Below are 14,606 nucleotides of genomic sequence, written 5' to 3'. Positions count from 1 at the left end.
TAAGTTTTTTTTTTTTACTTAGTTTCATGGATATTTTGGTGGTGGTATATATCCAAAATTAATTATTGAATGCTATTTTATCGAATGGACAATATATATTTCTTAAAATTTATATGATAAGGTATAGTGATTCATACCAATAATCTTAAGTCTTGGGAAACTGAAGCAGAATTGCTGGGAAGTGAAGCCAGCCTAGACTACAGAATGAATTGTAAAACATCCTAACCTTTAGTGTGAGACTCAATATCAAGCAATACAGAATAGAACATTAATTTAAAAAAAAAAATACATTATGGGCCTATCTGCGCCATGGTTAAGAACACTTACTAAGGACCTGAATTGAGTTCCCAATACTCATGTGATGGCTCATACCCATTGGTAACTCCAGTTCCAAAGGATCTGATGTCCTTGTCTGGCCTCCACAGTCATTAGGCATTCACACAGTGCACAGACACGCATGCAGGCTAGGCAGGCATACACATAAAATAAATGTTTTTAAACAATTTTTACATTGTGTGTTCTCTAACTTATCCTATCTTTCTGTAAGCTTTGGGTCCTCTTGTTTTTGCCATTCCTCAACTTCAGAAATGCAGATATTTCCTGGTTTCAAATATTTTCCCTATCAACAGTTGTGTACATTTTAGAGTAAACCCTGTGAACTGCAGACATTCTCACGGTTCTCCTAGTGAGGCTAAATATCAGAAAGCACAAGAAGCTTAGAGGCTTGTGTTCTGTGGGATCATTCCTTTTGATAGAATCCCTACATTTCTTCAAAACATCAAGTGAGATACAGTTATTTTATTTTGAAGAGTTTTATGTCAGTAAACCATGAATTCATTCTTTCACAGATATAAAATATGTTCAGGTAGGCATAGATGTGTCTTTTTGCTATTTGAGTTTTGTGTTTTTTTCTGACTTAGAAGAAAAACAAAAGGGCAGTTTCAATATGATTATCTATAGTAAATGAATAGTTGCTGTTTGTCTTGAAAGATAAAAGAAAAATCTGGAAATTCAGCTAGATATTTAGTTTAGACATTTGCAGAAAAAATATTAATGTTTTAGGTATTAAAATATCTTATAAAGTCATCTTTATAGGATTATCTCTACTGCCTGCTTATCTATTCAAAATCAGATGAGAATTGAATATTCTCCTAGATCTAAGGGAATGGATAAACTTCCTGTCTTACTTCTGTTCATAACTCTGTGGTTTTAATAAATTATCGGAGGGTAGTATGTATAACATATAAAAGCACAGGCTTTAGAATCATAATATCTAAATTTCAACCTGACCTCTTCTATATGCTCATATATAATTTTAATTAAGTTGCTATATTAAAAAAGATTAGTTCTTTATTTTTTAAATTTGATCAATAAACTGTAAGATTGTAACATGATGCTATATGCTTAAAAAAGTCTGTCATCTCAATCACATGTACATAAATCTGAGTGATTGCATGCTGTTTTTGCTAATACTGTGGGTGATTTTGTAACTAGTGTCAAAATCCAGAGTTTAATTTTTTAAATCATTTTTTTTTTAATTTTTGAGTTTATAATATAATCACATCACTTCACCCTTCTCGTCCTGCTAATTTCTTCTCTGTGCCCCTTGTTTTCTTTCAAATTCAGGATTTATTTTCTTTTAATTGCTGTGGTGTGTATTGTGTAAATAGTCAGTTTAGTTTGTATGTTGCTTGTTTGTTTATGATTTCAGGGCTGAGCATTTGGAATTAGAATTATCTTGTCTGCATACAATCAGTATCCCCACCCCCACCCCCGAAGAAGACCTTTTCTCCCACACTTGGCACTAAAGAATTGCCTATAAAGTTCATTTTTGGGGGGTTGAAGCCTTGTGAGCTTTACCCCTTTCAAGTTAGCATGTCTGTTGTTGTCTAAAATGCAGAGTTGTAGAACATACTACCAAATGATACAGGCATAATACAGTTCTCACACCAAGGTTTAGGAATCACTGAGGAAGAGTCAGGCAGAAACACTCTTAAGAACCAGAGGAACAGAGAGTTTGCTTTGCATTTGTGTCTTCTGGAAATGTCAGAAGATTTCTTTTTAAGAATATTTGGCTGATGTGTACCTAAGACCTGTAAATTAAGGACAGTACTTAAAATCATAAATTCTGCAGTGCATCCCAAAGATTTTCCTGGTTAGTCCTGGTTATAGTCCTGCCTTAAATGTCAACCTGTTTACTAGTTTTTTTTGTTTGTTTGTTTGTTTTGTTTTTAAGTAGTTCTTATTTGAATCAGCTTTCATACACATGTGTGTTAGATATTCTCCTGGTGTGACACACATGTGGAAGTTAGAGGACAACTTTTGAAAGTTGCTTCTTTTTATAGACTATTGGTTCTAGGGATGAACTGAGGTTGCCATGCTTGCCTGGCGAGCACTTTAATCCACTCAACCATCTTACTGACTTTGCTGCTAAATATGAAGCTTCAAGAGACTACCTTCAACTTAATTTGGCTCCTTTCTGATGGATATTTAGTTGACATTTTTTTGATTCAGAAAGTTATATTTGTGTTTGTTTATGTGTGTGTGTGTGTGTGTGTGTGTGTGTGTGTGTGTGTGTGTACACACATATATATGCATTTAACTTTGATAAAAAAAGGAAACCAAGAGAATGGAGAGGCATGGGAAGTGCTGAAAGGTGGAGGACAAAGCAGGGAGGTGGTGTAATGAAATTTTAGTTAAAAATAAAAAAAAAAAAACATAACCAGCTTATGGTGATGCATGCTATTAATCCCAGCATTTGGGAGGCAGAAGCAGGCAGACCTCTGTTAATTCAAGGCCAACCTCATTTATGGAATGCATTCCAGAACAGCCAAGGCTATACAGAAAAAAACATTTCAAAGCCACCGGCACCCCTATAAAAGAAGTAAAATATCTTTAAATGAAAATGAAAGTGTGTAACTGCTACTGTTGCTATGTTAGACACTCTGTTATAACAGTTTAAAATTCAGATAATTCTTAAGTTATTTGGGTAATAATGAGCTATATTAATGAAAGGCAGTCATATATAGAAAATTGATGTAACGGTGTTTCTATGTGTAGGAGCAAGAATTTGTGAAGATTGTAGGAATCAAATATGAGATTGGACCACCTACGCTATGCTGCTTAAAACTTGCATTTTTGGATCCAATTTCAGGCAAAATGACTGGAGAATCTTTTTCCATTAAGTAAGTAGCTGTTTCTGATTCTGTGTTTATGATTTTTAATATTCATCATTACTAATGTATTTAATATTCAGTTAGTGCCCCCAAAACAATGGGAATTGAAAATATTGTAGTGCTGCTACATGTTACAATTATAGAGATATGAGTTTAGTTCCTGTAACTCTGTATACTAGCTGATATGCAAGAGTAAATGAGTAAATGCACATATGGGTGAACTGACGAATGGGCAAAGTGAGTTACTTATTTGATCTGTACATGTAAAATGGACACACTTAAATGCTGATATTTTCTTAGGCATCGAAGCTTGAAACATAGTAGTAGATGTATTTTTTGTTAATCATAATACAAATAATAAGTAAATGACTATTTGTGGAATTAAGTTTAAGATTGAAGGGAATGAAAAAAATATTAAACCATATATTTTTTTAGGCAGGACCTAAAAAAATATATGGTCCTGTGAGGCCTTGCTGGCCTTGAAAGAGATCCACCTGCCTCTGCTTCCCAAGTGCCAAGGTTAATGGTATGTGCCATCATGCATGGCAATCCATTTTTTTTTATTTTGATGAAGATATTCATACTAAATTTTTTGAAGCCTTTATGGATGTCTTTATGTTATTTAAGTAAAGACATTCTGGAGACCACAGAGTTTATAAAATTTTGCAATGTTAAATATTTATCCTTGGACATGTAGCTTGTGATAAATGCTATTTTTTCATCTGATAAGTGCTATTCTATTACCATATTAAATACTACTGTGCTTATTTTCTATGTAGGTATCATGACATGCCAGATGTCATTGATTTCCTTGTGTTACATCAGTTTTATAATGAAGCCAAAGAAAGGAACTGGCAGATTGGTAAGTATAGAATGTTGAAGTACAGTAGTAACACTGTTGTTTTTCACATTAATTTATTTAATCACTTTACATCCCAAGCGCAGAGCTTCTCTCCTCCCATCCCTCCTCTCACAGGTCCCTCCCCCCACTCCCAAGAAGTTAAATGGATAAGGCAAACAAATAAACAAGCAAAACATGTTAAGTAACATTACACACACTGCAAGGTATTTACAAGTGCTTCACCCTTGTCTTTCATTCACCTTGTATGATTTTACTTGCCTATGTCCAGTTGTAGAATGAAGGTACACAATTGGAAATACCAAAAATAATAACTCATAATTGTTCTCATGGTTGGTCTACATTCTCAATAATACAATGAATTCTCACACCATCTCAATTTCTTATTGCCTGAGATGTCAATTTTTCCAGTGAATAAGCTGAACCTCTCATTTATTCTCACCTGTGTCTTTTGAATACTTGGTGTCTTGTAGGCTTAAGTTCTGGCACCTGCTATGTAGTAGCCTAATAGTGTGACAAGAACTACATTATTCATCTCACTTCAACTCACTGTACCAGCTCCCATAATCACAAAAAGAAAGAAGAATATAGTAGTGCAATAGGATACTTTAAGAGAGACTGTATCACAAACTTGTAGTGTTTTATCATATTATATTTCAAATGTTTTATTATATTATTTTTAATATCTTACTAAGCCAGGTTTATAAAATTTATGAGTTCTGTATGATGATGATGATAAATGTAATCTAATTCTATATTTTAAAAATACACCATAATTTGAATGGGAACAACACTCATTATGTTTATCTGTCTGTTTGAATTCATAATAGGTGATAGATTCCGCAGTATAATAGATGATGCCTGGTGGTTTGGAACTGTGGAAAGTCAGCAGCCTTTTCAGCCAGAATATCCTGATAGCTCTTTCCAGTGTTACAGTGTTCAGTAAGTTTAGTTCATTTGTGCCTCTGACAAATAGGTGTTACATTATGTCAAATTTTTTCATCTAAAATTTGTTTTTCTATTGCATCATTGTATCGTTTCCTATGGATTAATTTTAGGCAAATACTTCATCAACAAGAAAAGAATGTAATTACTGTGAAGAGTGGGATTCTGCACCCTTAACTTTTACATTGGTGTAGCATGTTTTCTCTATCAGTGGTGCATTACTGTCTTTATATAATTAGAATTGCAGTGTCATGAATATTATGTTGCTTTTTTTTCTGAATTTGGCCTCAAGAAATCATGCAAATTCTGTTACTGTATGAATGGAAATGCTTGGAAATCTGATTTGCATCTTTTTCTTTTCTTGATAGCTGGGACAATAATGAAAGAGAAAAGATGAGCCCCTGGGATATGGAGCCAATTCCAGATGGAAGTAAATATACCTTTAAAAATGAATTATAATTCTTAGAAGAGTAAAATGGCAACAGTTTGATGTTGGAAACTTAATATTTTATTTTTTTTTTATTCTGTACCTAGCTGCTTTTCCAGATGAAGTTGGTGCTGGTATTCCTGTGTCCCAGGAAGAACTAACTGCATTGCTGTACAAACCCCAGGAAGGAGAGTGGGGGGCTCATTCCAGAGATGAGGAGTGTGAACGAGTTATTCAGGGCATCAACGACCTTCTTTCCCTGGGTATTGTGATTATGAAAAAAGCCTAGGACAGGAGCGGGGAGTTTGAAAGGCCAGCAGCATCTTAAAGTCTGCATAACAACTATAGTTCATCACAGTGAACTTTACATTTAATTCAACAAGTACAATGATTTGAGTTAACATTTTTATATGCTTGGCTAAGGTAGTAGCTAGTAAACATTTTAATTCCTCAGGGGATGTGGGGTAAGAGCAAAGACAAGCACATAATATTCTGTTCATTTTGGAGTCATTTTGGCTCTCTAGCTATTTTCTGAGCCTGACTTTGGAGGGGTTCATTGGTAAGACAGTGGGCGAGTAATGTATTTTACCCACATAAATAGTTTTATTTTCTGAAATATATCACTAGAGAAGTTTGGCATTTATTCAGGAAAAACATAGAAAACTGAAATTTGGAAAGTATCTCACTTGATTTTGTTTCATTTTATCAAATTTGAAGCAATATTTTATGTATGATTCAAAGATACAAAGAAAAAGTGACTTATTTATTATTGGAAGCATTATTGTCTTAAAAATTAGGTTATATTGCCCTTCCTTCTTTTTTATATGTGGATATTAACTACCTGGAAATGTTGGTCTCTCTATTAACTAGGTTTTTAAAATGTTGCTGACTTTTGTAGATTTTGCCAGTCCTTTTGCTGTTCCAGTGGATCTCAGTGCCTACCCCTTGTATTGTACTGTAGTTGCTTATCCAACTGACCTCAATACCATCAAACAAAGACTTGAAAATCGGTTTTACAGGTTTGTATTGTTTTATAATTTATTAGAGAAATCATAGTTTCATGGTTCTTGTACCTTTTAAGATCTACTTTTTGTTTTTTTAAAGTTTTTTTAATATTTTTATTTTCTATATTCTTTGTTTACATTCCAAATGATTTCCCCTTTCCCAGATCCCCCCTCCCCATATGTCCCATAAACCTTCTTCACTCCATCCCTTCTCCAATCACCTCCCTCCTTTTTCTCTGTCCTTATATTCCCCTCCAATGCTAGATCAATCCTTTCCAGGATCAGGACCCTCTCCATACTTCTTCTTGGGAGTCAGATCTACTTTTTGATGTCTGATCTAGTCATCCAAAAACATACTCCAAAGTCCCTTCTATTTTCACATGTGCCAACTAAAACTGTATATGGGAAAAAGATAGTGGAAAACATACATAGCACAATTATATGAAACACAAAAAGTACATTAAATTGAGTTTACTAAAGGCAGATTAGAGAGTATATTAATGCCTCATGATCAAGATGCTACAGTGAATATGCTAAATATTTAAAATCCTCTTTCGGGAATTAGCAATAGATAAGCTTAATTGCTAGATATATAAAGAGAGTAAGTTATTTTGTTCTTTATTTTAGCTTAGGAGAGAAGTTATGAGAGAGGACTTTGGAGGTCAGTTTTTGGTCCTTTGTTAAGCCATTCTCACTTTATAGTAACGGCAGTGTTCCATGAGCTAGTTAGTCTGCCCCTGGTACTTGAGAAATATGCATATTTTATAAAATAGGTATTTAATTTGATAATATGTTACAAACATAGCTAGATGCAAATGTGTTATTTTCCATAATATAGGATTTTTTTCTTTTCTTTTTTTTTATTTTTTTGGAGAAGTCCCTTTCCCAAAACTAAATGTGATTTTGATTTACCAATGCATTTTTTATTGTTTTTTGCTTTATTTATTTATGTGTGTGAATGTTGGGGGAGTCAGCAGAAGAGCTACATTTGTGGTACTGCACACATACAGAGGTCAAAGGACAACTTTCAGGTGTTGCTTCTCTCCTAGTTAGCATTAAGCTCTAGTTCTCAGGTTATTCATTGAGCCATGCTGATGTTCTAAGCCTGCATAAATCACAGAAAGTATGTGCGTGCGTGTGTGTGTGTGTGTGTGTGTCCTATATATATATTTCAGTACCTTAGACATACCATGAAAGTACCTCATAGTCTAATAATGCATATTCTTAGACTATAATTCAAATGTCTCAGTCAATACTAACAGAATTTTTTTTATTTCATAGGAGAATATCAGCATTAATGTGGGAGGTACGCTATATTGAACATAATGCTAGGACTTTCAATGAGCCAGATAGTCCTATAGTTAAAGCAGCCAAGGTTGTGACTGATGTCCTACTTCGGTTTATTGGGTAAGAAGGAATGTTATCTTCTATAGAGACTAACATCCTATTTTTTAAATAGTGGGATGTAGTTTGACTTATTTATCTTATTTCTCAGGGATCAAAGCTGTACTGATATTTTGGATACTTACAATAAAATCAAAGCAGAAGATCCAAACAGCAGTGATCCGGAGGAGGTGAGAGCCATAGCTTGGTGATTATGATTGTGTTTCTTTTCTGGTCTTTGAGGCATAGTAAATATTAGTGTAAATACAGTAATTGGTTATAAATAGTGAAATCTTTTGGAAGGTAGCTGAACAATGGATTCTTTTATATTGAGCTGTTTTAACCTGGATTCTGATGTTATATACCAAAAATGTAGTGGTGCTATCTACAAGGTGTAGTGAAAGACAAGTACCAATCATCTTTGGAAACTCAGTGCATTTAATGATCAAAAGTCAATACTGATTTATAGCCCTTAAAAAAAATACAAAGCACTCAGCATTTTAATTCTTTTGCTTATTTTTCTTGGTTAAAACTTACCTGACTAGAAAATAATCTATTTTAATATACCTAAGTGTCATTTATAATAAGTATAATGTGATATAGGAGTTAAATATTAACCTATTAAAATATGAGCAAAATTATTTATTTTTCCTTATACTTTTATAACCTTTACCATAAATGTATTTTAATTTAGGATTTGATGTAATAAGAATTTCTTTACAAACTAGTACTACTGTTTTGTTTAGAATGAAAAGTTCAGGCAAATTGTTAACAGCTGGATTTCACCTATCCATCGTGTAGTTGATTTTTCCTTCACTAGTTGTATGTGTTTCTCTACACTGTGTTATCAAATATATTTCTCAGAGACATGCTTGACTGAATTAGTACAAATTTCTGAATTAGTACTGAATATCCTGTAGGGAAAAAATCTTGAAATAGCAATGTTTCATTGGGAATATTTTGTAATCATAGTATATCATATGAATGAGTCACATAGAATTCACAAGAAATAAGTTTTTTTTAAGATTCCAACTTATTTAAATACAAAGTTTCACTTATTTCCTCATTCCCTACTCTAGTTTAAAAAGAATGCCTTTTCAGCTCCTTTCCCAGTGTGTTTTCTAACCTGTACACAGCATATTGCCAACAGTTGGAGTGAATCTCCCTCCCATATTTGTTCTCCTGTCTGATCCAATGAAGAAAAGTTAGCTGTTGTTATCTTTGCCAGTTCCTCATACATCTGTATCTACTTTGTAACACTTCAAATGTTACTTAGCATCTCTCATCTCCCCCCCCCCCCCCTTTAATTTAGGATTCAGAAATGGTTGACTTAGATTCAGATGGTCCTGGCACTTCGTCTGGAAGGAGGGTGAGTGAATACGACTCTCTGAGAACAAAGTATTTCCAGGTTTATTGATTCAGAGATCCTAAAGGCTTACCCCAGTTTTTGAGAGTAGCTAGGACTCTTGGAAGCAAATACAGAGCTTACACATGTTTTAGGTTTATTACAGCAGTATAGTATATAGCTCAATCACTGGAAAAAAGACAGGGAGAGTCTGAATGAAACCTTAAGTTCCTCTCTCCTATGAGGGGCTGTACAGCATACTGTTTCCCCAGCAATGTAAAGAGAAAAACATGTATGTGATTAGTGACTCAGTTACTAAGACTTTTATTAGAGACTGGTTATGTAGGCGCCTTGTGAATAACCCGTACCTTGGTTCCAGATTCCCACAAGGAAAGCAGGCAGCCTGCACAGATTATGTTGTTTATACCCTTTAAATAAACAGTCTTTACAATTCAAGAAACAGATAATGCTTCCAAATACAAGCCACAGGCCAACAACATTTTACTTCAAGTTCTGCTTCTGTGCGAGGGGAGTGGGGAAATGGTTTCTTGTCTGTAGTTTATTTGCGGTTTAGATTTTCCTAAAATGAAATTTTAGAGTAGCAGAATTGTTGGCATTAGCTTTGGTTTATTTTTGGCCAGACAGAGTGATGACTTAAACTAAGAAATATAAAAATATAGTGGTTGTTGTGTTTTATACAAGTGACTGCCATTAGAATGACAGATACGTCAGCTCAGCTCATTGCAGCTTAACTTTGATAACATTAGGATTTTATGAGAATATCAAGGAGTAGTTAAGGAAAGATGTAATTATGTTAAATCTGCAGGCCAAATATCGAGGCAGACGACAGTCTCTGAAGTGTAATCCTGATGCTTGGAAAAAGCAATGCAAAGAGCTACTGAGCCTCATTTATGAACAGGAAGACTCAGAACCCTTTCGACAGCCAGCAGATTCTCATTCTCACCCAGTAAGCATACCATTGTTTAAGTAATTGCCAACAGGAAAATTTCTCATTAATATTCGTTAGTATTTCTTCACGAACCATTTCCCACTTCTTTCCTTTTAGTCATAACTTTGTAAGTTTCATGGAAATTATATAGTTTCTTAAAAGGAACTGAAGCCATCTGGATGTGGTAGCACATGACTTTAATCACAGACAGAGGCAGGTGGATAACTGGGAGTTGGAGAGTGGTGTGATCTTCACAGAAATCCAGGCCAGCTAGTACTGACTAGTGAGACCCTGTTGAAAACAAAACAAGCAAAAAACCCTTTTCTGTTCCTTCATGCTTTATTTTTTTAGTATATTCTAGTAACTTTCAATGACACCTCTATACACTATATATATATTTGGTAATACTATATATGTCAAACCTGTTTAATTCATAGTAAATTTATCATCAGTGTGGCTACTTAGATTAATCCATATCCAGTATTACTTGTCAACAAACATAATGATAACAATTTAGAATGTAGAGTTACATTTTACTTTTCAGTAATGGTCTCCTCACTGGTGGGGGACTTACTGTATACCTAAGCTGACCTTGTGCTCATGTCCAAATACTGTGGATACTTGGTAATATATATGTGTACGTTTGGAAAGGAAAATGAATAACAATGTTGCATTCAACAAAGTTTGATTTATTTGCAGGAAGTTTGAGTTTAAGTACAAAAAAACCTTGAGTTTTTCATAGAAGAATATGATAAATACAGAATTCTTTCAAGTAAAATATAATTTTTATTTATGGTCACTTGAGCCTTGAGTCATAGTTTCATTAGAAGTCTTGTTCTGTGTCATGGTGATGTGGACACCCTCTGTATTATTTACCCTAATAGACTCAACAACAACAAGAAGGAGAATCCTCAGAATCAGTTCCTCCAGATAGACAAGATCCATCTCTTTCTGAGGTAGGCTTAGATTGTTTTTTTGTGATAATACATTTAAAACTTTTCATAATGCACACAAATTTTGTTCAATTTGCTTAACCCCCCCTTTGCAACTCCACTAATTTCTTTTTATACCTTTATATAGGTTTTGGTCATTTTTATTCTTTTATTTTTTCACAGTTGTTCTTCATGAAGTCATAGTTGTTACTTATAAATATAAAGCTGTACATCAAAGCAGAGAACATACAGTATGCTCTATTATTTCTGTATCACAGATGATAATTCTCACTGGGGTTTCCTTAGTTAACTGAATATTTTGATTTTTTTGTCTTATTACTTATATTCAGACAGCATTCCCTATGAAAATCTGTTGCAATATATTTTTGGTGTTTTTAAAACTTACAGAAATCTGTTTAAAGAAATGGAGTTTTTTTCATACTTTGGAAAACTTTTTCTCTTCATTATAATAATTTTTCTCTACCACTTTTGGTACTTCACTTTCTTCCCAGAGAAAATGCAATGGTTTTACTTCTTAATGATTCTAAGTAGCATGAGGACTGAATACTTACTATGGATTTTACTCAAATTCATGTAATCAGGGTAGTAATATATATGTCTGCTTCAGTATTATCCTATATGATAACTCTAGACTTGAAAGATTTAAGTTAAAATGGATTTCTTCTCCTAATTAAAATCAAACTAAATTCTGAATGACTGAGACTGAAGACTTTAGATGAAATAAAAATTCAAATAAAAAAAAAAAAAAAGAAGCCAAATGTAGTGGTTTATAAGTATAGCCCTAGTATTTGAGAGGTTAAGATGAGAGAACCAAAAGTTTAAAGACAGCTTTGGCCTTGGTCCTGTGAAGGCTCAATAGATGCCCCAGAGTGGGGAAATCGAGTGGGGGTCGTGGGAGTGGGTTGGGTGGGGGGGCATACTCTTGGCGGTGGGGGAAGGGGGAGGATGGATTGGGGATTTGAGGGAGGGGGGAAACCAGGAAGGGGTATAACAGTTGAAATGTAAATGAAGCATATAGAGAGCAAGAAGCAGGGGATGGGGCTTGGCTAGTTAACTTTGACTTCAATTAATGACAACATATATGAAATGTCATAACTCAGAATCTTGGAAATATGTACATAATTTATGGAGTGCAGATATGGTAATTATACATCAATAATATCATCATCTCTCATTGAATAACTTGGCAAGGTATCAATCACTTTAAGCCAATCAATGACTTGGACTTTTTTAACCCTTTAAACTCATTATTTTCAGAAACATACAAAGGAATTGGTTTGCAAGTGAGAATACATTGTTAGACATAAAGGTGGTGTTTGTGTAAGAATAACTTGCATCAATGGGTAATGTCATTCTCCATGCTATTTTATTTAGGATTGTTTTACAATTTGAGTATTTAAATGTAACACATTATCATTTGCAGGATTATCAAGATGTTATAGACACACCTGTGGACTTCAGCACTGTGAAAGAAACTTTGGAATCAGGAAATTATGATAATCCTCTGGAATTTTATAAAGATGTTCGCCAAATATTCAGCAACTCCAAAGCTTATACTTCTAATAAAAAGTCAAGGGTATGAAACTAATATTAAATGGCCAGTTATGTATATCAGGCAGTTTTCTTTCCACAGTTTTTAAGATTTGTAAACAAATATATTCTACTATTTGACACTGTTACTAAAGTTTGATTCTCAGTATCTTTTCTGAATTCTGAATTTTTTCAAAGCATATATAAGTATGCTTTTAGAGTAATCATTCTGAAATTAATCAGCTTTTTCTTTCTCATCTAACTCTTCTTTATTATTTAATTATAATTACATTTCAAAGAAAAGTTAATTATTTAAATGCTAAATTCCCCTGTAAGTGAATTGATAAGAATAAAGGTAGTTGATAATATTAATTTATATGAAATCTTTTAATTAGCTCTTAATGTGGATATTCCCATTACTATCACAACTAGTGAACCCTATTGGGAAGGTCCACCTTTTCCATACTTACATAAAATATTTCTCTATGTATTATCAAAGCTGAAATCATCCTAAGACCAAGAAATAGTTATAGAAATATTTTCTTTTGAAGTAACATGTATCCAACTGTCCAACTAATTATATGGTAGGTATATATTTACCTGCTTCAACTTCTTTATATGTAGTAAGTTTTCACTAATTTCTCTAGGCATAATTTTTGGTTTTCTTCCTTTCATGATAGTATTTATTTGCTTTTTTTTCCTTTCATCATAATTTTTAGAGTAATACAGTCTGTAGAAAGTTTAAAAATATAGAAAAATATCTTTAAAAATCTCAAACTTTATCACATTTTCATTTATAGTTAATATTTAATGTGCTTAATTCTAGGACTATCTATACTAATACTTAACATTTATATACTTTTACAATATTGGGTTTCTCATTTCAAGCCTTGTTACATATGTATTATGACTTAAAATTTTTGCTAATTTTTTGAGTTTCATACACTATATTTTGAACACATTCACTTAGTAAGCTGTCAAACTGCCCATCTCTTCCCACCCAACTTTGAGATACTGTTTTTTTTTTTTTTAAAAAAAAAAAAAAAACAAGCTCGTTCCTCATGAAGTCAATTTGTGTTGCTCAGATACTCTTTTGATTGGGGCCTGTTAAGCAGTCAGCCTACCAGGGATTAATTATATCACTCAAAACAAAACACAACAAAAAACCCCAATGTTCACGCTCTTACAAGCCATTAAATGCTGCAGCCCCTCAGCAACTGATTGGATTGCATAGCAACCTTCCTGGCCTCTATGCTGGGATTTTTTTCTGTCTGGAACCTTGTGTAAGTCTTATGCATGCTTTCACTTTCTCTGGGTCCCTATGAGCATCTGTCCTGCTATGTCTACAAGTGTCTTTGAAGTCATCCACCCCACCTATGACTCTTAAAAATCTTTCTCCCCTCTCTTCTTGGCGATTCCTTGAGCCTTGGAAAGACTGATTATGGTTGAGCACTTTTATGTTCTTTTCTTCTCTGCACATTGATCAATTGGGGGGTCTCAACATTAAGTGTGCTGTTTACTTCAAGGAAAAAGTTTCTCTGATGAGGGTTGGTAGATGGTCTAGTCTTTATTATGATTGTTTAAAATAAGATATTTTAAATTTTCCTTTATCTGATCATTTCATAGTTATGGATTTGTTTTGGTTTTTACTAGTATCCTTTTGCTAGAAAATTAGATTTTAAAGACATAATTTTTCACTCTATACAAATAATGACTGTTGGTAATGTCTTTAATATCCTTGAGCATGTTTTCATGTGTGTACAGCCCCTTGATGTTTCCGTACAACAGATTATCAGCAGTAAAATTATTAGCCAAAGGATAGCTGTATCTTTAAAGTTTTATTGAATTATATTATAAATTGTCTTACAGAATACTATTACAGTGAAAACTTCCTGTTATCTGAGGGTTTGTTCATCTCTTTCACAGAAATAAATGTTATCTTTTAAAGCTTTTAGTTTTTTAAATTGAAACGATATCTTAATTCCTCAAGAGCTTTTCAAATAGATAGTATGTATTTGCATCTGGAAAGATGATG

The 14,606-nt window shown here is 33.4% G+C and overlaps 1 protein-coding gene across 1 annotated transcript in view; it reads left to right on the top strand.

Moving 5' to 3' along the window:
* Positions 1-14,606, top strand: part of Brwd3 (bromodomain and WD repeat domain containing 3) — a 93,014-nt gene that overhangs the window by 68,133 nt on the left and 10,275 nt on the right. Inside the window, exons 26-37 of the mRNA XM_052170667.1 lie at positions 3,061-3,185; positions 3,956-4,038; positions 4,866-4,977; positions 5,349-5,410; positions 5,515-5,670; positions 6,306-6,426; positions 7,693-7,818; positions 7,907-7,985; positions 9,107-9,163; positions 9,966-10,106; positions 10,973-11,044; positions 12,465-12,617. Coding sequence (XP_052026627.1) covers positions 3,061-3,185; positions 3,956-4,038; positions 4,866-4,977; positions 5,349-5,410; positions 5,515-5,670; positions 6,306-6,426; positions 7,693-7,818; positions 7,907-7,985; positions 9,107-9,163; positions 9,966-10,106; positions 10,973-11,044; positions 12,465-12,617 — 1,287 coding nt within the window. The remainder of the gene's footprint in view (positions 1-3,060; positions 3,186-3,955; positions 4,039-4,865; positions 4,978-5,348; positions 5,411-5,514; positions 5,671-6,305; positions 6,427-7,692; positions 7,819-7,906; positions 7,986-9,106; positions 9,164-9,965; positions 10,107-10,972; positions 11,045-12,464; positions 12,618-14,606) is intronic.

Source organism: Apodemus sylvaticus, chromosome X, assembly GCF_947179515.1.
Source record: "Apodemus sylvaticus chromosome X, mApoSyl1.1, whole genome shotgun sequence".
Taxonomy (NCBI): domain Eukaryota; kingdom Metazoa; phylum Chordata; class Mammalia; order Rodentia; family Muridae; genus Apodemus; species Apodemus sylvaticus.
Note: the sequence above shows the minus strand (reverse complement) of the source record. Positions and strands in the feature narration are given on the sequence as shown.